The following is a 26,643-nucleotide window of genomic DNA, read 5'->3' on the forward strand; positions in this document are numbered from 1 at the left end:
CAGAGTTAACTTAGTTCTTCGGTGCGACTATTGCAGATCTCTGATCCAGAAGCTGCCCCTCACCACAGAGCTGTTTATCTATAGTCCGGCCGGCTTTAGTCCAGATTCCGCGGGAGAGTCGAAATGCGCCGCTGGCCGGAAGAGTGCTTATCTGCCCAGGAAAAGCGTTCCTAAGAGGGGCCTCCGAGGGCGCGCGTGCAGCTGGGCAGGCGTCCAGATGCCGGCGTGGACGGCGAGGGGACCGAGAGCCAAAGTCCACTGAGAGGCCGCACCTCAGCCCTCAAGGTCCCTGGTGCACGACTCAAACGCCCCCCACGCCCCCAACCCGGCAAAGGAACTCAGCGCTGCGGCGAGGAACCCTTCACAGGCCGGGGAAAGGTGTACTCAGCGGCTGACGCGTCCAGCACTCTAGTCGCGGGCTGGAGACCAATTGTCACCGTAGAACCCCCGTAAGACGGGCGGGGCGGAGTTGTGTCTCACAGCGCTTGCGCGTAGGGTCGGTTTCCAGGGACCAGGCAGGCGGGAGGCGGAAACCAGCGCCGAGCGCCACGGAGGCCCACTGCGTGCGCAGGCGCACTCAGCCACCTCCCGTTTCTCGGAGCGCCCAATTCCCCTGCAGACCTCGGGGCGGGGCCCCGGGGGTCGGGGTCTGGGGCGGGGCTAAGTGCGGGGAAGAAGTCACCTTCTCAGTATCCGCTCGCTGAGGCCGTTGTCACCACCGACTCCGATCTGCAACAGTCATGTTGCCCAACACGGGGTAAGGGGAATCGGGAGCCGCGGGGAAGAAACCCCGCTGGGCGAAGTGGATGGCATGGGTGGCCCGGCCCCCGCGGTGGGAGGGTTAATGAAGCTGCCCGGCGAGGTCTGGAACGCTGGTCCGCGCTGTTCCTCGAATCTGTCCGCAGTGTTCCTCGAATCTGCGGTAACTTGTGAAAAGTAACGCAGAGTTGTGTACTTCAGGGTGGCAGTCATGTTACAATCTCTAACACAGGTAAAGGATCCAGAGTGAGGTGTCCCGCCGCCCCCAAGGCGGGTCCCACTTTGGGTTTAGCAGTAGCTGCGTGCCTTGCAGAAGGCCTCGAGTTCTAGGTGAAAGGTCACAGGAACACTCGTGCACCTAATGAGTCTCCACTTATTCGGAACGCTTGATTCTGGAAGAAGAAAATAATGGGGTGCTTAAAAAGGGATTTCAAATGAGAAACTAAACTAATCTTAAACTATGGGTATCTTTTTGGGGGACTTTTTTTCACTTTAAAAAGATAGTTAGTTGTGGTAAAATACACATAAGGAAAAATTTGCCACCTGAACCATTTTTAAGTGTACGGTTGGTTAAGTAGTGTTAAGTATGTTTGCACTGTTGTGCAACCAATTTGCAGAACTTTTTCGACTTGAGAAACAAACTCTATACCAGTTAAACTACTCCTCTACCCCCGTCTCATTCTGTTTTGTTTCTATACTGTATGGGTGTTTTGAGCTGAGTGCCAAGTCTGTTCTGTAATTTGCTTGAAACATATAGGTACGTTGCCAAAACACTTAAACAGCTCAGAAGGTTGAGTTTCCTTATCCTTAACTTTCAGCCTCCTACTTACTCTCCGGTAGGTTTCCAAAGATATTCTGTGCATTTATAAATATATTTGGGTACACAGTCCTAAACACACACACCCCACTTTAAAAAATAGTAGCAAAGTCCCTTCTGGGCCTCGGTATTTTTAGCTAAGAGGTCTTGGAACATATTTTCAGTGCATGTTGATCTTCCTCCCTTTTAATAGTTACATGGTGTTCTGTTTGTTTAACCAACCCCCTGTCATTGGATACCAGATCATTTCTAGTTTTTTGTTACTCCGTCTTTGCTGCAATGATTATCCTTGTATTCACCTGTTTGCACATATTTGAGTGTATCCATATGATAAATTCTTGGAAATGAAGCTGTTGGATCAAAGAGCATAGGTAATTAAAATTTTGATAGCTAATACCAATAGCCCTCCAAAGAGACTGTACATCCAAAAGGATGAATGAGATTTCCTAGTCCAACACGTTGGCAAACAGCAAAATGTTTGATAATAAAAATATTTGTTTTGATAATAAAAATCTAACTAGAGGAAAAAATGGCACCTCATTATAGTTAAAATTTGTATCAAAGAGTGAGGATGAGGAGCTTTTTATAGGTTTAAAGCAGCAGTTCTCATCAAGGAGCAATTTTGACCCCCATAGGACATTTGGCAATATCTGGGAACATTATTGATTGTCACAATTGAGGGGGGTTGCTACTGGTGTCTAATAGGTGGAGTCCAGAGATGCTGGTAAACAATGCACAGGATAGCCCCCTTCAACAAAGAATTATCTTGTCCAAAATGTCTTTAGTAGTGTAGAGATTGAGAACTCCTGGTTTAAAGCCAGCTGTGTATCTTTTTCTTTGCCTGGCTTACACAATTAGGTTTTTGGTTGATCTCTAAGCTCTCTAGTGTAAAAATATTTGTTCTAGATCATATGTGTTAGAAATGTTTTTCTCTGTTTTTTTCATTGCATCGAGTTTGATTATCCATTTTGTTTACCATGCAGAAACATGTCCTTTTATAGAGTCAGAGTTATCAGTCTATTCTTTTTTTTTTTTTTGGCTGCACCCTGTGGCATGCGGATCTTAGTTCCCCGACCAGGGATGAACCTGCGCCCTTGGCAGTGAAAGCACGGAGTCCTAACCACTGGACTGCCAGGGAATTACCCTCAATCTAATCTTTTAAAGTTTTTGTGTTCTTGTGACAAAGCTATAAGGCCATCTTAAACTAAGTTTTTTGTTTTATAATTTGTAAGTATTCTTTTAGTATTTCTGTGGGTTTTTTTTCCCCACTCAGGTTTTTATCTACCTGAAATGAAATACTGTTTTGCATACTATTTTGGCATAGGAAGTGAGTTAGGAAACCCACTTATTTTGGTTCAGATGGCTGGCTGTGCAGTTGTTCCAGCACCATTGACTGACTAGTTATTTTTTTCTTTCTATTAGAAATTCCACCTCTGAATTCTTGTATATCTAAGGGGTCTTTTTTAAACTTCTATTACATTGGTCTGTCTATTCATGTACCAGTACTAAACTATTTTAATTGCTCTAGTTTTATAAAATGCTTTAGTATCTTGGAAAGCTAGTTCCTGCCTCATTTGGATTTCTTCTCAGAATTTTAAGTGATTGTTTTTCTTTCCTAAAACAGTTAAAAGTTTCATCACATTTACCATGATTTTGAGGTCCCAGAGAATTTTGGTAAATTGTAGTGTAGGTTAACTCTACTTCAGCAAGTTTTAGGCGTCTACCAATAGTACTGAGGAATTTGGAACCTTTTTTCTTTCTTGCCTTCTATACTCTGGTTCTAATGCTTTAGAGATGGAGGAGTTCCTTAGTAGTACGGCCCGGTCTTCAGGTTAAGAGGAAAGCTGCCTTTGCCCTTCTTTCTGCCAATTCCTGAGACCTTGAGCATGAAAATGTCCTTTATCCTACTGGGAATCAATCCAACTAAACCAAAGGCAAAGGGCTAGAGCTTTTTTTTTTTTTCCTCTCTCTTTGCTTCCTCATTTCTTTTTTTTTAAATTTATTAAAAAATTGTTTTTATTTATTTATTTTATTGAAGTATAGCTTATTTACAGTGTCGTGTTAATTTCTGCTGTATAGCAAAGTAATTCATTTATACATATATCACACACATGCATTCTTTTTCATATTCTTTTCCATTAAGGTTCATCACAGGATATTGAATATAGTTCTCTGTGCTATATGGAACCTTGTTGTTTATCCATCCTGTATATAATAGTTTGCATCTGCTAGGGATAGGGCTTTTTAAAGCAACAATTGGGACATTTGCATCTCAATACTCACGTTTAAAAAAATCATTTTAACACTGTGCATACTACCTTTTGTATAAAAGAAGGGAAAATTATACACACATGATGTGTCTTATGTATGTGTGTGTGTGTTTGCATATTTTTCAAAACAAAAATATGAGAAGGATAAGCTAGAAATTAAGGAATCTAGTTACCTATAGGCAAGGGATTGAACTTCTTTGAATATACACATTTATAAGTTTTGACTTTTAAATCATGTACATGGGGCTTCCCTGGTGGCGCAGTGGTTGAGAGTCCGCCTGCTGATGTAGGGGACATGGGTTCGTGCCCCAGTCTGGGAAGATCCCACATGCCACAGAGCGGCTGGGCCCGTGAGCCATGGCCGCTGAGCCTGCGCGTCTGGAGCCTGTGCTCCGCAACGGGAGAGGCCACAACAGTGAGAGGCCCGCGAACCACCCCCCCAAAAAAATCATGTACATGTTTTACAACATCCCTCATCAAAGATGAGGGGAAAGAGATAAGCTAAAATGGAATGCTGTCATAAACAGGAACTTAACTATATGTCAAGTTTTTCACATAAACATACATAGAAAAATAATTCAATTAATTCTTTTTTATACTTTTAGCTCTCCAGTTAAAGATTGTTTATTTGCTTATCTATTTATTTATTATTTATTTTGGCTGGGCCAGGTCTTAGTTGCAGCACACAGGATCTTTGTTGCAGCATGCAGGCTTCTTAGTTGCAGCACGAATAATTTTAACATAGTAATTTGTACACTCTTAGAGGGATTTGCTCTAAAGACAAAAAAGAGTGCAAAGAGGGACTGCCCTGGTGGTGCAGTGGATAAGACCCCGTGCTCCCAATGCAGGGGGCCAAGGTTCGATCCCTGGTCAGGGAACTAGATCCCACATGCATGCCGCAACTAAGAGTTCACATGCCACTGCTACGGAGCCCGCCTGCTGCAACTAAGACCCAGCACAACCAAATAAATGAATAAATAAATAAATAATGAGAGGAGAATGGGGAGCATCTATGCAAAAAAAAGTATAACTTTAAAAGAAAAAAAAAGAGTGCAAAGAAATCTTGAACTTAGTAGATTTATTATTGGTAGTGGTATTAGTGTGGTAATTTGAATACTGTTGTGTACCTACCTCTTGTTGGTCTGCTTCTTTAACAAAAGAACAGATGAGGATCCTTGCTCCACTCAGCCACGGGCGAGAGTGCTACTGGAGTCTTTTTCTATCCCCTAACCTGGCTCTGGGGGCTCTTGTCCTTTTTTCTTCCAGAAGGCCATGTCTCTGTCAGAATTCCATTCTTGTCACAAAAACTGTTAAAGTCTTGGATTTCTGTTTATTGTGTTTAACCTAGAAAGTTTAACATGTATATAACTTACCAATGTCTAAAGTAAAAAAGTTTTACCATTTTCCCAAACAATACAAGTACCTAGAAAAGTTGAACTCCAGTCACTCAGTTTTTAACTTATGTTATTGTAAAAATATATTTTAATTCTATCTTTTTAACCTCCAAAATACTATTATTTATTATATTATTTATATTATAATTATCATTATAAATACTTTTTTAGATTTCTGTACTTAATTTACTGATATCTTTGGCTTTTATTCCTTCTAGCACCTCAGACCTTCAATCTGGGAACACTTTTCTTCTTTCTGTAGTAAATAAGGCATGAGAAAGAAAGAAAAAATATTTGGATTGGACTGAAAGAAACAATGCTGTCATTATTTGCAGATAATACGATTACATAGAAAACCAAAATAATATATAACTAAATTATTTAATAAGAGTTTGACAAATTTTCAGAATACAAAAGTCAATGAGGAGAATTAGATTTCTGCACACAAGCAAAAATCAACAAGAAATACAGTACAATGGCAGTAAAAATGAGAAGTTCAAAATCCAGAATATGGGCTATACTACAGGACAAATGATCTATATTTTTCAGCCAATAAATGGCATAAAGAAAATGGAAAGGGGAGCTGTTATAGATTAAAAGAGACTTATAAGATATACAGGCATACCTAGTTTTATTGTTTTTAACCTTTATTGTGCTTTGCAGATATTGTGTGTTTTACAAACTGAAAGTTTGTGGCAACCGTGTTTTGATGGTTAGCATTTTTTAGCAATGAAGTATTTTTTATTTAAGATATGTACTTTTTTTAGACATAGTACTATTGCACACTTAACAAGAGTACAGTACATTTATATGCACTGGGAAACCAAAAAATTTGTGTGATTTGCTTTATTTCAATATTCACTTTATTGTAGTGGTTTGGAACTGAGCTTACAATATCTCGAGGTATGTCTGTAACAAATTAATGCAATGTGAAGTCCTGACAGGATCCTGATTTGATCAAACCAGCTGTAAAAAGACATTTTTGAGATAGTTGTTAAACTTTGCATATGGATAGTTGATATTGAGGAATTATTGTCAATTTTTTTAGTTGTGATAATGATATTGTTATATAAAAGTTAGAGATGCATACTGAAGCATTTATAGGTGAGATTATATGACTTCTGAGATTGGCTTTCTGATTATCACTTTCAAATTTTGATAATTGTTGAATTGTTAAATAAAAATGGGAGCTTATTTTAGTATTTTCTCTATTTTTGAATATATTTGAAAACATCATAATAAAAATTAAAAAATGGTCTTTAAGCATCTTTGCAGTGTTAGTTGCAAGGGAAAGAATAGTAATTACACAGTGGAAAAATTTGATAACACCATGGTTGGATCATCAAAATTAACATTACGTTTGATTACAGAGAGACACTGTGTAGTTTCAGGTGTGAAATAGAGAGCAATACCATGTTCATGGATTGGAGCACTCAGTGTCATAAAGATGTCAGTTCTTCCCACATTGAATTCTAGATTCAGTACAGTTTCTATCAAAATTCCAACTGATTTTGCTTGTGCAATTAAATAAGCTGATTCTAAAATATATGTGGAAAGGCAGAGGTCCAAGTGTATCCAAGAAAGCTGTTATATTTAAGACAGTGCAATCCATGTAGCCAAATGGAGCAGAATAGAGAGCCTAGAAACAGATCTGTATATTTAGGGAGACTCAGTCTATGACAAAGCTGACATTAAAGATCTGTGGGAATGATGGACTTTTCAGACTGGGACAGTTGGTTAGCCATACGGGGGAAAATGTAGTTGGATCCCTACCTCAATTCATATACAAAAATTCATTCTATGTAGATTAAAGACAAAAATTTAAAAGATAAACCGTAAAATTTTTGCAAGACAAATTAATACAATTGGGTTACAGATGGATTTCTTAACCCCAAAAGCATTGGCTGTAAAAGAAAAGATTTATAAATTCTGCTATATGAAAATAATTTCTGCTCATCAAAATATACTATAATTGTGAAAAGGAAGCCACAAATGAAAAGATTTTAAATCTTTAAAAGCTTATAGACTTTTATATAAGAGTCATTAGGAAAAAAGTCAACCATGTAGAAAGATGAGCAAAACAAATTAATAGGAATTACACAGAAGAAGGAACATAGTGACTATTAACATATGAAAATATATTCACCCTTATTAGTAATAAAGGAAATGTAAATTAAAACCATACTGAGGGCCTCCCTGGTGGCGCAGTGGTTAAGAGTCCGCCTGCCGATGCAGGGGATACGGGTTTGTGCCCCGGTCTGGGAGGATCCCATATGCCGCGGAGCGGCTGGGCCCGTGAGCCATGGCCGCTGGGCCTGCGCATCCGGAGCCTGTGCTCCGCAACGGGAGAGGCCACAACAGTGAGAGGCCCGCATACAGCAAAAAGAAAAAAAAAAAAAAAAAAAAAAAAAACCATACTGAGATACTATTTCATATGTACCAGGTTGTCAAAAATTTTTAATGTCTGACATCAAGTGTTGGGGAGGTGTGGAGCTGCAGGAACTCGTACTCATATATTGCTGCTGGTAGGAATATTAACCACTTTGAAGGAGGTTTGGCATTACTTGGGAAAGTTGAACTTCAGCATGTGTTTCAGTTATCTATTGCTGTAACAAACCACCCTAAAACTTAATGGTTTGAAATGACAATGCTTTATTATTATTCACAGTTCTCTGGGTTGACTGGGTTCTTCTGCTCTATGTAGTATAAGTTGAAGTCATTCATATGGCTGCTTTTAGCTGGGTTCTTGGCTGGGGCTGAAACATCCTAAATGACCTCTTACCCTCCAGGGTCTCTCTCCCATGGCCTCTCATCAGTTGATAATCTGTCTCTCTTCTTTACAGCATAGTATTTGGCTTCCAGGAGAAAGTGGAAACTACCAGCCATTTTATAGCATGGGCTTGGAAATTCCAGAATATCATTTCATCATATTCTATTGCTCAAAAAAGTCATAAGGTGAACCCAGACTCAAGGGGAAGGGGAAAATATACTCCTTCTCTTGATGGAAGGGATGCCAAAGGATTTGTGGTCATGTTTAATCTACAACTGTGTCCTGTAATCTGGCAGTTTCACCCGTAGGTGTATACCCTAGAGAAACTCATGCACATGTGACTGGAAAAAGTGTACAAGATTATTTTTAGCCATTGTTCATAAAAAAAAAAAAACCTGGAAACCATCCCTGAAGTCCATAAACAGTAGAATGAATAAGTACTTTATAGTATGTTCATATGTGAAATATTGTATATTAATTAAAATAAGTGTAACTATTTGCACCAAAATATGGGTAAGTCTCCAAACCATGTTTCGTGAAAGAAGCAAGTCATAGAATAACATATACTGTACGAATCTATTATATAAAGTTCAACATTAGGCAAAAATTAAACAGTTTATTGTTTAGATCATGGTTAGGCAAACTTTGTCTGTAAAGGTCCGGATAGTAAATATTAGATTTCCTGGGCAAGAAGCAAAATTGGAGATACTATGTAGGTGTAAGAGATGTATCTACAACATCACATATAAGAGATGTATGTATAATGAGAGAAAACCAATTTCCACAGTATTTTTTTAAATTTTTTTTTATTTTACAAATTTAATCAGTTATACATATACATATGTTCCCATATCCCCTCCCTTTTGCGTCTCCCTCCCACCCTCCCTATCCCACCCCTCCAGGCAGTCACAAAGAACCGAGCTGATCTCCCTGTGCTATGCGGCTGCTTCCCACTAGCTATCTACCTTACGTTTGGTAGTGTATCTATGTCCATGCCGCTCTTTCACTTTGTCACAGCTTACCCTTCCCCCTCCCCATATCCTCAAGTCCATGCTCTAGTAGGTCTGTGTCTTTATTCCTGTCTTACCCCTATGTTCTTCATGACATTTTTTTTTCTTAAATTCCATATATATGTGTCAGCATACAGTATTTGTCTTTCTCTTTCTGACTTACTTCACTCTGTATGACAGACTCTAGGTCCATCCACCTCATTACAAATAGCTCAATTTCATTTCTTTTTATGGCTGAGTAATATTCCATTGTATATATGTGCCACATCTTCTTTACCCATTCATCCGATGATGGACACTTAGGTTGTTTCCATCTCCGGGCTATTGTAAATAGGGCTGCTATGAACATTTTGGTACATGTCTCTTTTTGAATTATGGTTTTCTCAGGGTATATGCCCAGTAGTGGGATTGCTGGGTCATATGGTAGTTCTATTTGTAGTTTTTTAAGGAACCTCCATACCGTTCTCCATAGTGGCTGTACCAATTCACATTCCCACCAGCAGTGCAAGAGTGTTCCCTTTTTTCCACACCCTCTCCAGCATTTATTGTTTCTAGATTTTTTGATGATGGCCATTCTGACTGGTGTGAGATGATATCTCATTGTAGTTTTGATTTGCATTTCTCTAATGAGTAAAGATGTTGAGCATCCTTTCATGTGTTTGTTGGCAGTCTGTATATCTTCTGTGGAGAAATGTCTATTTAGGTCTTCTGCCCATTTTTGGATTGGGTTGTTTGTTTTTTTGCTATTGAGCTGCATGAGCTGCTTATAAATTTTGGAGATTAATCCTTTGTCAGTTGCTTCATTTGCAAATATTTTCTCCCATTCTGAGGGTTGTCTTTTGGTCTTGTTTATGGTTTCCTTTGCTGTGCAAAAGCTTTGAAGTTTCATTAGGTCCCATGTGTTTATTTTTGTCTTTATTTCCATTTCTCTAGGAGGTGGGTCAAAAAAGATCTTGCTGTGATTTATGTCATAGAGTGTTCTGCCTATGTTTTCCTCTAGGAGTTTGATAGTGTCTGGCCTTACATTTAGGTCTTTAATCCATTTTGAGCTTATTTTTGTGTATGGTGTTAGGGAGTGATCTAATCTCATACTTTTACATGTCCCTGTCCAGTTTTCCCAGCACCACTTATTGAAGAGACTGTCCTTTCTCCACTGTACATTCCTGCCTCCTTTATCAAAGATAAGGTGACCATATGTCCGTGGGTTTATCTCTGGGCTTTCTATCCTGTTCCATTGGTCTATATTTCTGTTTTTGTGCCAGTACCATACTGTCTTGATTACTGTAGCTTTGTAGTATAGTCTGAAGTCAGGGAGCCTGATTCCTCCAGCTCCATTTTTCGTTCTCAAGATTGCTTTGGCTATTCGGGGTCTTTTGTGTTTCCATACAAATTGTGAAATTTTTTGTTCTAGTTCTGTGAAAAATGCCATTGGTAGTTTGATAGGGATTGCATTGAATCTGTAGATTGCTTTGGGTAGTAGAGTCATTTTCACAATGTTGATTCTTCCAATCCAAGAACATGGTACATCTCTCCATCTATTTGTATCATCTTTAATTTCTTTCATCAGTGTCTTATAATTTTCTGCATACAGGTCTTTTGTCTCCTTAGGTAGGTTTATTCCTAGATATTTTATTCTTTTTGTTGCAATGGTAAATGGGAGTGTTTCCTTGATTTCACTTTCAGATTTTTCATCATTAGTATATAGGAATGCCAGAGATTTCTGTGCATTAATTTTGTATCCTGCTACTTTACCAAATTCATTGATTAGCTCTAGTAGTTTTCTGGTAGCATCTTTAGGATTCTCTATGTATAGTATCATGTCATCTGCAAACAGTGACAGCTTTACTTCTTCTTTTCCCATTTGGATTCCTTTTATTTCCTTTTCTTCTCTGATTGCTGTGGCTAAAACTTCCAAAACTATGTTGAATAAGAGTGGTGAGAGTGGGCAACCTTGTCTTGTTCCTGATCTTAGTGGAAATGGTTTCAGTTTTTCACCATTGAGGACGATGCTGGCTGTGGGTTTGTCATATATGACCTTTATTATGTTGAGGAAAGTTCCCTCTATGCCTACTTTCTGCAGGGTTTTTATCCTAAATGGGTGTTGAATTTTGTCAAAAGCTTTCTCTGCATCTATTGAGATGATCATATGGTTTTTCTCCTTCAGTTTGTTAATATGGTGACACGTTGATTGATTTGCGTATATTGAAGAATCCTTGCATTCCTGGAATAAACCCCACTTGATCATGGTGTATGATCCTTTTAATGTGCTGTTGGATTCTGTTCGCTAGTATTTTGTTGAGGATTTTTGCATCTATGTTCATCAGTGATATTGGCCTGTAGTTTTCTTTCTTTGTGACATCCTTGACTGGTTTTGGTATCAAGGTGATGGTGGCCTCATAGAATGAGTTTGGGAGTGTTCCTCCCTCTGCTATATTTTGGAAGAGTTTCAGAAGGATAGGTGTTAGCTCTTCTCTAAATGCTTGATAGAATTCCCCTGTGAAGCCATCTGGTCCTGGGCTTTTGTTTGTCGGAAGATTTTTTATCACAGTTTCAATTTCAGTGCTTGTGATTGGTCTGTTCATATTTTCTATTTCTTCCTGATTCAGTCTTGGCAGGTTGTGCATTTCTAAGAATTTGTCCATTTCTTCCAGGTTGTCCATTTTATTGGCATAGAGTTGCTTATAGTAATCTCTCATGATCTTTTGTATTTCTGCAGTGTCAGTTGCTACTTCTCCTTTTTCATTTCTAATTCTATTGATTTGAGTCTTCTCCCTTTTTTTCTTGATGAGTCTGGCTAATGGTTTATCAATTTTGTTTATCTTCTCAAAGAACCAGCTTTTAGTTTTATTGATCTTTGCTATCGTTTCCTTCATTTCTTTTTCATTTATTTCTGATCTGATTTTTATGATTTCTTTCCTTCTGCTAACTTTGGGATGTTTTTGTTCTTCTTTCTCTAATTGCTTTAGGTGCAAGGTTAGGTTGTTTATTCGAGATGTTTCCTGTTTCTTAAGGTGGGATTGTATTGCCATAAACTTCCCTCTTAGAACTGCTTTTGCTGCATCCCATAGGTTTTGGGTCGTCGTGTCTCCATTGTCATTTGTTTCTAGGTATTTTTTGATTTCCTCTTTGATTTCTTCAGTGATCACTTCGTTATTAAGTAGTGTATTGTTTAGCCTCCATGTGTTTGTATGTTTTACAGCTCTTTTCCTGTAATTGATATCTAGTCTCATAGCATTGTGGTCGGAAAAGATACTTGATACAATTTCAATTTTCTTAAATTTACCAAGGCTTGATTTGTGACCCAAGATATGATCTATCCTGGAGAATGTTCCATGAGCACTTGAGAAAAATGTGTATTCTGTTGTTTTTGGATGGAATGTCCTATAAATATCAATTAAGTCCATCTTGTTTAATGTATCATTTAAAGCTTGTGTTTCCTTATTTATTTTCATTTTGGATGACCTGTCCATTGGTGAAAGTGGGGTGTTAAAGTCCCCTACTATGATTGTGTTACTGTCGATTTCTCCTTTTATGGCTGTTAATATTTCCCTTATGTATTGGGGTGCTCGTATGTTTGGTGCATAAATATTTACAATTGTTATATCTTCTTCTTGGATCGATCCCTTGATCATTATGTAGTGTCCTTCTTTGTCTCTTCTAGTAGTCTTTATTTTAAAGTCTATTTTGTCTGATATGAGAATTGCTACTCCAGCTTTCTTTTGGTTTCCATTTGCATGGAATATCTTTTTCCATCCCCTTACTTTCAGTCTGTATGTGTCTCTAGGTCTGAAGTGGGTCTCTTGTAGACAGCATATATATGGGTCTTGTTTTTGTATCCATTCAGCCAGTCTGTGTCTTTTGGTGGGAGCATTTAGTCCATTTACATTTAAGGTAATTATTGATATGTATGTTCCTATTCCCATTTTCTTAATTGTTTTGGGTTCGTTATTGTAGTTCTTTTCCTTCTGTTGTGTTTCTTGCCTAGAGAAGTTCCTTTAGCATTTGTTGTAAAGCTGGTTTGGTGGTGCTGAATTCTCTCAGCTTTTGCTTGTCTGTAAACGTTTTAATTTCTCCATCAAATCTGAATGAGATCCTTGCTGGGTAGAGTAATCTTTGTTGCAGGTTTTTCTCCTTCATCACTTTAATTATGTCCTGCCACTCCCTTCTGGCTTGTAGAGTTTCTGCTGAGAGATCAGCTGTTATCCTGATGGGGATTCCCTTGTGTGTTATTTGTTGTTTTTGCCTTGCTGCTTTTAATATGATTTCTTTGTGTTTAATTTTTGACAGTTTGATTAATATGTGTCTTGGTGTATTTCTCCTTGGATTTATTCTGTATGGGACTCTCTGTGCCTCCTGGACTTGATTAACTATTTCCTTTCCCATATTAGGGAAGTTTTCAACTATAATCTCTTTAAATATTTTCTCAGTCCCTTTCTTTTTCTCTTCTTCTTCTGGAACCCCTATAATTCGAATGTTGGTGCGCTTAATGTTGTCCCAGAGGTCTCTGAGACTGTCCTCTGTTCTTTTCATTCTTTTTTCTTTATTTTGCTCTGCAGCAGTTATTTCCACTATTTTATCTTCCACCTCACTTATCCGTTCTTCTGCCTCAGTTATTCTGCTATTGATCCCATCTAGAGTATTTTTTATTTCATTTATTGTGTTTTTAATCGATGCTTGATTCATCTTTAGTTCTTCTAGGTCCTTGTTAACTGTTTCTTGCACTTTGTCTATTCTATTTCCAAGATTTTGGATCATCTTTACCATCATTATTCTGAATTCTTTTTCAGGTAGACTGCCTATTACCTCTTCATTTGTTAGGTCTGGTGGGTTTTTATCTTGCTCCTTCTCCTGCTGTGTGTTTTTCTGTCTTCTCATTTTGCTTATGTTACTGTGTTTGGGGTCTCCTTTTTGCAGGCTGCAGGTTCGTAGTTCCCGTTGTTTTTGGTGTCTGTCCCCAGTGGCTAAGGTTGGTTTAGTGGGTTGTGTAGGCTTCTTGGTGGAGGGGACTACTGCCTGTGTTCTGGTGGATGAGTCTGGATCTTGTCTTTCTGGTGGGCAGGTCCACGTCTGGTGGTGTGTTTTGGGGTGTCTGCGGACTTTTTATGATTTTAGGCCACCTCTCTGCTAATGGGTGGCATTGTGTTCCTGTCTTGCTAGTTGTTTGGCATAGGGTGTCCAGCACTGTAGCTTGCTGGTCGTTGAGTGAAGCTGTGTGCTGGTGTTGAGATGGAGATCTCTGGAAGATTTTTGCCGTTTGATATTATGTGGAGCTGGGAGGTCTCTTGTGGACCAGTGTCCTGAAGTTGGCTCTCCCACCTCAGAGGCACAGCACTGACTCCTGGCTCCTCAATTTGGGATGATTTGTTGTCTATTCATGTATTCCACAGATGCAGGGTACATCAAGTTGATTGTGGAGCTTTAATCCGCTGCTTCTGAGGCTGCTGGAAGAGGTTTCCCTTTCTCTTCTTTGTTCTCACAGCTCCTGGGTCTCAGCTTTGGATTTGGCCCCGCCTCTGCGTGTAGGTCGCCGGAGGGCGTCTGTTCTTCGCTCAGACAGGACAGGGTTCTCCACAGTATTTTTTAATTGGTGAAATTCAAAATAGGTACTTTTTTTGTAATACATATCTACTAATGACAAGAATGAAATTCTTTTTTGGGGAGAAGGAAGAGTGTGTTGGTTTCCTAGGGCTGCTGTAACAAAATACCACCAATTGAGTGGCTTTAAACAAATTTATTTTCTTAAAGGAGGCTGGAAGTATGAAGTCCAGGTGTTAGCAGGGCCATGCTCTGAAATTCTGGGTAGAATTCTTCCTTACCTCTTCCTAGCTTCTGGTGATAGCTGGCAGTCCTTGTGTTCTTAGCTTGTAGCTGCTTTATTCCCATCTCTGCCTCTGTCATCATGTGGTATCCTCCCTGTGTGTCTGTCTTTACATAGTCTTTCCTCCTCTTAAAGAGACACCAGTCATATTGGATTAAGGATCCACCCTACTCCAGTATGACCTCATTATAACTAATTATATCTGCAACAACCCTGTTTCCAAATAAGGTCTCATTCGGGGGTACTGGAGGTTAGGACTTCAACATACCCTAACATTTTGGTAGATATAATTCAATCTATGACAGGGAGGTACAATTGTATTTTGGTGGATACAGTTCAATCCATAACAGGGAGATAATGTTTTGCTTAATTGGGGTTCAAAATTGGTGTTCCCTATCATCAAATTGATCGTAAATGTTCATCTGTGAAAAGGATTCTTCGCTCTAGGACTACGCACAAAGCAGATGGAGGCTTGGGTTTAGTCCTGGGCTTAGACATAGATATGTAAGTGTTAGGAAAAGTAAAAAAAACAAGGGAATGAGTAATAATATTTAAAGTAGTTGTGAGAGGAGATTGGTTCAAGATGGTGGAGTAGAAGGACATACGCTCACTCCCTCTTGGGAGAGCACCAGAATCACAACTACCTGTTGAACAATCGGCAGGAAGACACTGGAAATCACCAAAAAAGATACCCCACATCCAAAGACAAGGGAGGATCCACAATGAGACGGTAGGAAGGGTGCAATCACAATAAAATCAAATCCCATAACTGCTGGGTGGATGACTCACAAATGGGAGAATAATTATACCCCAGAAGTCCACCCACTGGAGTGAAGGTTCTGAGCCCCACGTCAGGCTTCCCAACCTGGGGGTCTGGCAATAAGAGGAGGAATTCCCAGAGAATCAGACTTTGAAGGCTAGTGGGATTTGATTGCTGGACTTCAACAGGACTGGGGGGAACAGAGACTCCACTCTTGCAGGGCACACACAAAGTAGTGTGCACACCGGGACCCAGTGGTAGGAGCAGTGACCCCATAGGAGACTGAACCAGACCTACCTGCTAGTGTTAGGGGGTCTCCTGCAGAGGCAGGGGGCAGCTGTGACTCACTTCAGGGACAAGGACACTAGTAGTAGAAGTTCTGGGAAGTACACCTTGGCATGAGCCCTCCCAGAGTGTGCCATTAGCCCCCACCAAGGAGCCTGTGGGCTCTGGTGCTAGGTCGCCTCAGGCCAAACAACCAGTAGGGAGGGAACTCAAATGCACCCATCAGCAGACAAAGTTTTACTGAGCTCTGCCTGCCAGGGCAATACCCAGCTCTACCCACCACCAGTCCCTTGCATCAGGAAGCTTGCACAACCCTCTTAGATAGCCTCATCTGCCAGAGGGCAGACAGCATAAGCAAGAAGAACTACAATCCTGCAGCCTGTGGGAAAAAAACCACATTCACAGAAAGACAAGATGAAAAGGCAGAGGACTAGGTACCAGATGAAGGAACAAGATACCCCCCCCCAAAAAAAACTAAATGAAGTGGAGATAGGCAACCTTCCAGAAAAAGAATTCAGAATAATGATACTGAAGATGATCCAGGACCTTGGAAAAAGAATGGAGGCAAACATTGAGAAGATGCAAGAAATATTTAACCAAGACATAGAACAGTTAAAGAACAAACACCTAGAAGAATTAAAGAACAAACAGATGAACAATACAATAACTGAAATGAAAAATACCCTAGAAGGAATCAATAGCAGAGTAACTGAGGCAGAAGAACAGATAAGTGACCTGAAAGACAGAATGGTAGAATTCACTGCTGCAGAACAGAATAAAGAAAAAAGAATGAAAATAAATGAAGACTGCCTAAGAGACCTCTAGGACAACATTAAATGCACCAACATTCGCATTGTAGGGGTCCCAGAAGGAGAAGAGAGAGAGAAAGGACCCGAGAAAATATTTGAAGAGATTATAGTAAAAAACTTCCCTAACATGGGAAAGAAAATAGCCACTCAAGCCCAGGAAGTGTGGAGAGTCCCAGGCAGGATAAACCCAAGGAGAAACACACTGAGACACAGTAATCAAATTGATAAAAAAGACAAACATTATTAAAAGCAGCATGGGAAAAATGACAAATAACATGCAAGGGAACTCCCATAAGGTTAACAGCTGATTTCTCAACAGAAACTCTACAAGCCAGAAGGGAGTGGCACGATATACTTAAAGTGATGAAAGGGAAGAACTGACAGCCATGATTACTCTGTCTGGTAAGGATCTCATTCAGATTCGACAGAGAAATCAAAGCTTTGCAGACAAGCAAAAGCTAAGACAATTCAGCACCACCAAACCAGCTCACAGCAGATGCTAAAGGAACTTCTCTAAGTGGAAAAAACAAGAGAAGAAAAGGACCTACGAAAACTAACCCCAAACAATTAAGAAAATGGTCATAGGAACATACATATTGATAGTTACCTTAAATGTGAATGGATTAAATGCTCCAACCAAAAGGCACAGCCTTGCTGAATAGATACAAAAACAAGACCCATATATATGCTGTCTACAAGAGACCCACTTCAAACCTAGGGGCACATACAGACTGAAAGTGAGGGGATGGAAAAAGATATTCCATGCCAATGGAAATCAAAAGAAAGCCAGAGTAGCAATACTCATATCAGATACAATAGACTTTAAAATAAAGAATGTTACAAGAGACAAGGAAGGACACTACATAATGATCAAGGGATCAATCTAAGAAGAAGATATAACAATTAGAAATATATATGCACCCAACATAGGAGCACCTTAATACATAAGGCAACTGCTAACAGCTATAAAAGAGGAAATTGACAGTAACAATAATATTGGGGGACTTTAACACCTCACACCAATGGACAGATCATCCAAACAGAAAATTAATAAGGAAACACAAGCTTTAAATGACACAAGAGACCAGATAGATTTAATTGATATTTATAGGACATTCCATCTGAAAACAACAAATTACAGTTTCTTATCAAGTGCACATGGAACACTCTCCAGCATAGATCACATCTTGGGTCACAAATCAAGCCTTGGTAAATTTAATAAAATTGAAATCATAACCAGCATTTTTTCTGACCGCAACGCTATGAGAATAGAAATCAATTGCAGGGAAAAAAACGTAAAAAACAAACACATGGAGGCTAAACAATACATTACTCAATAATCAAGAGATCACTGAAGAAATCAAAGAGGAAATCAAAAAATACCTAGAGACAAATGACAATGAAAACACGATGATGGAAAACCTATGGAATGCAGCAAAAGCAGTTCTCAGAGGGAAGTTTATAGCAATACAATCCTACCTCAAGAAACAAGAAAAATCTCATAAACAATCTAACCTTACACCTAAAGGAACTAGAGAAAGGAGAACAAACAAAACCCAAAGTTAGTAGAAGGAAAGAAATCATAAATATCAGAGCAGAAATAAATAGAAACAAAACAATAGCAAAGACCAAAAAAAGTAAAAGCTGGTTCTTTGAGAAGATAAACAAAATTGATAAACCTTTAGCCAGACTCTTCAAGAAAAAGAGGGAGAGGACTGAAATCCATAAAATTAGAATTGAAAAAGGAGAAGTTAAAACAGACACCTCAGAAATACAAAGCATCCTAAGAGACTACTACAAGCAACTCTATGCCAATAAAATGGACGACCTGGAAGAAATGGACAAATTCTTAGAAAGGTGTAACCTTCCAAGACTGAACCAGGAAGAAGTAGAAAATATGAACAGACCAATCACAAGTAATAAAATTGAAGCTAATTAAAAATCTTCCAACAAACAAAAGTCCAGGACCAGATGGCTTCACAGGTGAATTCTATCAAACATTTAGAGAAGAGCTAACACCCATCCTTCTCAAACTCTTCCAAAAAATTGCAGAACACTCCCAAACTCATTCTACGAGGCCACCATCACCCTGATACCAAAACCAGACAAAGATACTACAAAAAAAGAAAATTACAGACCAATATCACTGATGAATATAGATGCAAAAATCCTCAACAAAATACTAGCAAACAGAATCCAACAGCACATTAAAAGGATCATACACCATGATTAAGTGGGATTTATCCCAGGGATGCAAGGATTCTTCAATATATGCAAATCAATCAATGTGATACACCATATTAACAAATTGAAGAATAAAAACCATATGATCATCTCAATAGATGCAGAAAAAGCTTTTGACAAAATTCAACACCCATTTATGATGAAAACTCTCCAGAAAGTGGGCATAGAGGGAACCTACTTCAACATAATAAAGGCCATATACGACAAACCCAGAGCAAACATCATTCTCAATGGTGAAAAACTGAGACAAAGAGGAAAAGGAATCCAAGTTGGAAAAGAAAATAAAACTGTCACTGTTTGCAGATGACATGATACTATACATAGAGAACCCTAAAGGTGCCACCAGAAAACTACTAGAGCTAATCAATGAATTTGGTAAGGTTGCAGGATACAAAATTAATGTACAGAAATCTCTTGCATTCCTATACACTAACAGCTAAAGATCAGAAGGGAAATTAAGGAAACAACTCCATTCACCACTGCAACAAAAAGAATAAAATACCTAGGAATAAACCTACCTAAGGAGACCAAAGACCTGTAATCAGAAAACTATAAGACACTGATGAAAGAAAGCAAAGATGACACAAACAGATGTAGAGATATGCCATGTTCTTGGATTGGAAGAATCAATATTGTGAAAATGACTATACTACCCAAAGCAATCTACAGATTCAGTGCAATCCCTATCAGGCTACCAATGACATTTTTCACAGAACTAGAACAAAAAATTTCACAATTTGTATGGAAACATAAAGGACCCTGAATAGCCAAAGTAATCTTGAGGAAGAAAAATGGAGCTGGAGGCATCAGGCTCCCTTACTTCAGACTATACTACAAAGCTACAGTAATCAAGACAGTATGGTACTGGCACAAAACCAAATATAGATCAATGGAACAGGATAGAAAGCCCAGAGATAAACCCACACACATATAGTCACTTTATCTTTGGCAAAGGAGCAAGAATATACAATGGAGAAAAGACAGCCTCTTCAATAAGTGGTGCTGTGAAAACCAGACAGCTACATGTAAAAGAATGAAATTAGAACACTCCCTAACACCAGACACTTGCAGGACTTCCCTGGTGGCGCAGTGGTTAAGAATCCACCTGCCAATGCAGGGGACATGGGTTCGATCCCTGGTCTGGGAAGATCCCACATGCCAGGGAGCAACCAAGCCTGTGAGCCACAAGTACTGAGCCCATGTGCCTAGAGCCCGTGCTCTGCAACAAGAGAAGCCACCGCAATGAGAAGCCTGCACACCACAATGAAGATTAGCCCCACTCGCCGCAACTAGAGAAAGCCCATGCGCAGCAACAAAGACCCAACACAGCCAAAAATAAGTAGATAAATGAATAAATTTATTTTAAAAAGTTAGCTCATTAAAAAAAGAAAGGCACATGTGCCCTAGTGTTCTTTGCAGCACTATTTACAATTTGCCAGGTCATGGAGGCAACCTAAATGCCCATCGACAGATGAATGGATAAAGAAGATGTGGTACATATATACAATGGAATATTATTCAGCCATAGAAAGGAATAAAATTGGGTCATTTGTAGAGACGTGGCTGGACCTAGAGACTGTCATACAGAGTGAAGTAAGTCTGAAAGAGAAAAACAGATATCGTATATTAACGCATATACGTGGAATCTAGAAAAATGTTACATATGAACCGGTTTGCAAGGCATAAATAGAGACACAGATGTAGAGAACAAACATATAGACAAAGGGGGAAAGCAGAGTGGGGGTGATGGTGGTGGGATGAATTGGGAGATTGGGATTGACATATATACACTAATATGTATAAAATAGATAACTAATACGAACCTGCTGTATAATAAATAAAAATAAAGTAGTTGTCATTTTGTGGGTTGGGAGGAAGAAGAAGGATAGTTAGAGAGGAATAGACAGGTGGCTTCTGGGGCGTTGGTAATATTCTATTTCTATTTCTTGGTATTTATCTTATTTTGTTCTTTAAACTATACACATTAGTTTATATGCTTTTTGTGTGTTTGCTATTTCACTAAAAATAGTTAACACTTCTGTCTCTTCCTCACTTCTCCACTCCCCTTCTTTCTTGCTAAACCATTTATTCCGTATTTTGAAATCCTCCCACTTTTACCTCTTAATTTGCTTCTAGAGTGTAATCCTCCAGATCTTGGCAAGAGCTTTATGTTCTTTTGTTAACAAGCCTACTTATCTGTTACCCCTGTCTCTGGTTACTGTCCCTTTTTCTCTTTGTCATTGTCACTTTTGCTGTCCTCTCCATCCTTCTCCATAAACAAGCTTTTTATTTGCTTTTAGAAAGCAAACAAGAAAGTAGGTTTCCCTCACTGTTATCTGACTTTATACAGGTTTTCTTCTCATCTAACAACTGAATAATTAGAAGGTTAAAAGTTAAGGTGGGTGGACATAAAAAAATTAATGGTCACAGAGAACTTTCCTCAGTACATTTGGATCAGAGAATCTTTTGAACAATACCCTGAGTTCTTTGCCAGGTTTCTAGGTTTGTTTGTTTAACAGCATTACTGAGATGTAATTCACACACCACACAATTTACCCATTTAAAGTATACAATTAAGTGGTATATTATATATTTTTAGTATATTCACAGAGTTGTGCAACTATTACCACAATCAATTTTAAAATATTTTCATCATCCCCAAAAGAAACCCCATACCCCTCAGCTGTCAACCCCCAAATTCCCCATCCCCAGTCCTAGGCAACCATTAATCCTTGTGTCTCTATAGGTTTGCCTGTTCTGGACATTTCATATAAATGGAATCATACAATATGAGGTCCTTTGTGACTCTTTCAACTAGCATAATGTTTTCAAAGTTCACCCATGTAGCATAGATCAGTACTTCCTTCCTTTTTATTGCTGAATATATCCCATTGTATTATGTATATATCACATTTTATTTTTCCATTCATCAGTTGATGGGCATTTATGTTGTTTCCACTCTGGCTATTATAAGCAATGATGAGCATCTGTTAAACAATTATTAGCTTTTACATAATTCCTTTTAAGTGGTATGTATTCATTGAAGAATATTTGAAAAATCCTGAAGAATATAAAGAATATGATACAATTTATTCATAATCCCACCACTCAAAAATAAGATCTTTTTAAAAATTTTTCAAGAATAAGCTTTGTTAACACTTTCTGTCAGAAAAATACGTTTATGTAGTTTATTAATTCCTCATTTCTCTTTAAGGTTTACTTCTCATTTGAGCAGATTTTGTTTGCCAAGTCACGGCAAATCTGGCCGCTGCAGTTGTAATAATTTGTAAATCATTGTACAATGGGAGTAAAGTAGAGTTATTAGCTATCAGATGGGGAGGGAGGAGGGTTTAGAGAAAGTTTGATAGAGGAGGAAACATGTTTTGTGACTATGTGCATGAATTCCTGAAACTGGTAAGTAAATAAAAACATTGAGCTTTCTAATAAGGTCACATCTGTTCTGTTGTAGGAAGCTAGCAGGATGTACTGTCTTCATCACAGGCGCGAGCCGTGGCATTGGCAAAGCTATTGCTTTGAAAGCAGCAAAGGATGGAGCAAATATAGTCATTGCTGCAAAGACCGCCCAGGCACACCCCAAACTTGCAGGCACGATCTATAGTGCTGCTGAAGAAAGTGAGTTTCAATACATAGAGAATTTGCTGGAAAGTTTAATTATATCTATCTGACGTCTACCCTAAAAATAATTTTATCTGGTTAAAGAAATATTTTGTCACCTTAGAGCAGTGTTTGGGAACCATTTTTCTCCCCAGCACTTTTTTTTTTTTTCAGTACGCGGGCCTCTCACTGTTGTGGCCTCTCCCGTTGCGGAGCACAGGCTCCGCACACACAGGCTCAGCGTCCATGGCTCACAGGCCCAGCTGCTCCGCAGCATGTGGGATCTTCCCAGACCGGGGCACAAACCAGTGTCCCCTGCATCGGCAGGCGGACTCTCAACCACTGCGCCACCAGGGAAGCCCTCCCCAGCACTTTTAAGTGATGGGAGAGACTCCCGTTAAATATCATGTCTCATGAGGGCAGTGGTTCTTGGATGGGAGCAGAGAGTAGAGGAGTGGAAGTAGAGGAAAGAATTTGAGAGGTGGATGGTGTGAACACTTTGAAAAAGTGCTCCATGTTACTTGTTCTCTGCATAATTGGCAAGTCATTATTTTAATATTTGCAGTTCACAAATAGCTATTGAGTGCTTATATTCAAGGCACTGTGCGAGGAGTAATGGCTTAAATTTCAGCTTCAGTTGATATTGCTAGTTTTGTTAGTTACGTTAATAGTATTATGGTTATGCTAGGGGAATACATATGAAGAAATTATGAGTGAAATGATGCCTGAGGTTTGTTTTGAAATACACCAGCAAAAAATTGGGGGTAGATAAACAAATAACTGGCGAAACATTATCAATCATTGAAGATAGGAGAGGGATTCATGATAGTTCATTATACTATTCTTTATATTTTTGTAGATTTTTGGAAATTTCCCATAATAAAGGTCTTTTAAATTACCTTCCCCATTTTAATAGCATTGTTAAAAATTACCTTCCTTTTTGGTTTTTTAATAGAGTTGGCCTAGCTAGCCTGCAGCTGGATATGGATTCATCGTAGGGTAGAGTTGCTAGTAGTTATAAGACATAGTTATTTACATTGATTTTCTGAAAATGGGGTACTTTTTTCTTTTGACTCTTGTGTCAGAGGTTTTATATTGATGAAAGTTTTAATATTTGAATGCGTTAATGTTTCTTTGTTTATCCTTTGTAGTCAAAGCAGCTGGAGGAAAGGCCTTGCCATGTGTTGTTGATGTGAGAGATGAACAGCAAATCAGCAGTGCAGTGGAGAAAGCAGTTGAGAAATTTGGAGGTAGAGCCTTCATTCCGAAATAATTACTGAATATTGGTAAAGTATAGGTGTAACTATAATTTTATATTTAATTTTCTTTTGATTATTTTTTACTGAGTCTTTTTGAGTATAACCGGAAATGGGTATTTGTTCATATAGAAGCACAGCTTAAAACCATCTGATGACTAATTGAATAATTATTAAAAATCATTTTGGATAGTATAACAAATTTACCATCCAAAATAAAGTTAAGACCTTGACAATAACATACATCTAGCCAAGTGGTTCCCCAGATCCCATCCACTTGTCTCTCCCCAGTTCATGTAACCATCATTTGATGACTTTTTAATATTTATTGAAAAAAGTGCAGATAACCTATTGGCATTCAAGATCTTTCACATTCTGGTGTTAACAGACTTGTTTTGGTTTCATCTTTCTTCTACACCCCTATGTAAACTCCCTACTTCAGCCAAAATTGTTTACATCCATTTCCTTACCTTGAATTTTTCTCTCAGCTTTTGCTCTTCCTATTCCTGAGGCTCCTCCAGTGCCCACTCCTCCACCTCTGATCCTTCTTGAAATGTTCCCTTCTTTGTCTTTTGAAATCCTACCTTTTTGTGCTTTAATCTCATCTCCTTCACGAAGCCAGTTTCCTGACTATGCCAACTAATCAGAAGTGTACGTTTTTCTTTCTCTGAATTCTGAAAACATTCCTTTGATCCTCATCTTGTACAACTTTAGATCTTAGTATTTCTTTTTTGTCCCCAGTTGGTTCATAAGTTCCTAGAAGGCAAGTGTTGGGAGTTGAACTGAGACTTTGATGGCATTATAGCAAGGCACGTAGCCATGTCCAGATCCTGCCCAATTACCACTCTCTCCCTATAATATTCCAGAGACTATATGTACATGCAAAGGATATTGGCCAATGGGAAACAAGGTTAATGCTTTATTGTTAGCAAGGCTCGTGTTTATAACTCCCAATGTGGAGTGCTGTGTTATTCAGGACTGGAGCACAAAGCTTTGGCTCAAATGGGGCCTCTTCTTTTAAATCCAAAATCTTACTCCTGGTTGGCAGCCTTTCCCAAAGTAATGTGAATGCCCATGAGAGAAGAGGAGAGAGAATGCAAAATTACTGGGTATTTTTTTTTGTTTTTTCTTTTCTTACTGATCGGCCTGCAAATATGAAAGAGGAAGGAGAGGAAGCCACATTCATGTGCAGGACCTTTTATCTAAAATGACTTCACCTACTAGTGAAAGTGAGCAATTAGTGCCAATTAGGACTTAACCTAATTAGTTTAGCCATTCATTTTTAGGGAGGAATTAAGGGATAAGGTGGGTGAGGGTGGAAGACTGGAGCTTTTCCTTTCTCTGTATTCATCCAGTTTTAGTTCTTTCTGTTGATCCATTGGGTTTATCAACTGAGGATAAGTTTATCCTTCTTGGAGAATGAGATCATCAGAATGTTGGGGAGAGCTGCTGCCAGCTTTGTCTGAGCCCTTTCTCGATCTTTATTTCTGTCCTGTAATTCTGTTAGAGAACATCAGCAGTTCAGCTGTTGTCTGGTATTGTCCCAAGAAACCTCTGAAATGAGTCAAGATAGACATTAGTTAAAGATACTCAAGACCATACTATATAGGCCCCAAATTCACCCCCCATTTATTATTTTTTTTAATTTAATTTTTTTAGGCTTTTAAAAAAATTTTTATTTTTTGGCTGTGTTGGGTCTTCGTTGCTGCATGTGGGCTTTCTCTAGTTGCGGCGAGCGGGGGTTACTCTTTGTTGTGGTGCCTGGGCTTCTCATTGCAGTGGCTTCTCTTGTTGCAGAGCACAGGCTCTAGGCACGCGGGCTTCAGTAGTTGCAGCACGTGGGCTCAGTAGTTGCACCCTAGAGCATGCGGGATTCAGTAGTTATGGCTCACGGGCTCTAGAGCACAGGCTCGGTAGTTGTGGCGCACAAGCTTAGTTGCTTCACGGCATGTGGGGTCTTCCTGGACCAGGGATCAAACCCGTGTCCCCTGCATTGGCAGGTGGATTCTTAACCACTGTGCCACCAGGGAAGTCCCCCCTTTTATTTTCATTTTTATTTTTTAAATTTTATTTTTCTTAATTGAAGTATAGTTGATTTACAAAGTTGTGCCAATCTGTGCTGTCCAACAAAGTGACTCAGTTATACACATGTATACATTCTTTTTTTAATATTCTTTTCCATTATGGTTTATTACAGGATATTGACTATAGTTCCCTGTGCTATACAGAAGGACCTTGTTGTTTATCCATCTTACATATGTTTTCACCCGCCTCTTAACTTCCCGTCTTGAATTCTAGCTGCATTGTCTAATCTGGTTCACCAGAAAGAGTTACATTATGTACTAATGACAGCATAGTCCAAAAATTTGTTCCTGAGTGTCAAAATGTGAAGCAGCTCCACTTTCCAGAGTTGGGATCCTCCAGAATAAACTGAAGTCTCACAAATTGATTTCTTCTCCTGTTGTTGCCACAGAATTTAAAGAGCCAAACTGAAATCTCTTTCTTGGAAGAATTAAGACCCAGAAATCTCTCCTCTCCAATTTTCTAACTCTATTTTGTCCCAGCCAAGGAGGTTCACTCAGGTGCATGGATGGTCTGCATTTTTTTAGCCACTGTAGCTTAGGTTGTCTTCCATTGAACCTGGTATCATTCCCTCAGCATCTTCAATGTTGGATTAATTCAACTTTGTCTATCATGTGATCTACTTTTCCAGGAGTAGACAGAGAAAACGGTAAGGACAAAAGCAAATCTTGGTTTTTGTTTCTTCATGAGCCAGTGGATCCATATTATTGATTTGGGCTTCATGTCCTAGGACTTAGCTCAGTTGCTAGAAATC

At 38.9% G+C, this 26,643-nt stretch overlaps 1 protein-coding gene across 3 annotated transcripts in view; it reads left to right on the forward strand.

Annotated features, from left to right (window-relative positions):
* Positions 1–601: 601 nt before the first annotated feature.
* Positions 602–26,643, forward strand: part of HSDL2 (hydroxysteroid dehydrogenase like 2) — an 80,353-nt gene continuing 54,311 nt past the window's right edge. The window contains exons 1-3 of one of the 3 annotated variants that reach the window (XM_060102100.1): positions 603–757; positions 22,406–22,569; positions 23,703–23,801. In XM_060102100.1, the coding sequence (XP_059958083.1) occupies positions 741–757; positions 22,406–22,569; positions 23,703–23,801 (280 nt within the window). In that variant the 5' untranslated portion in view covers positions 603–740. Of the gene's footprint in view, positions 758–22,405; positions 22,570–23,702; positions 23,802–26,643 lie in introns of all 3 variants that reach the window. The other 2 variants (XM_060102101.1, XM_060102102.1) reach the window with 2 other exon arrangements.

Source organism: Mesoplodon densirostris, chromosome 6 (assembly GCF_025265405.1).
Source record: "Mesoplodon densirostris isolate mMesDen1 chromosome 6, mMesDen1 primary haplotype, whole genome shotgun sequence".
NCBI lineage: Eukaryota > Metazoa > Chordata > Mammalia > Artiodactyla > Ziphiidae > Mesoplodon > Mesoplodon densirostris.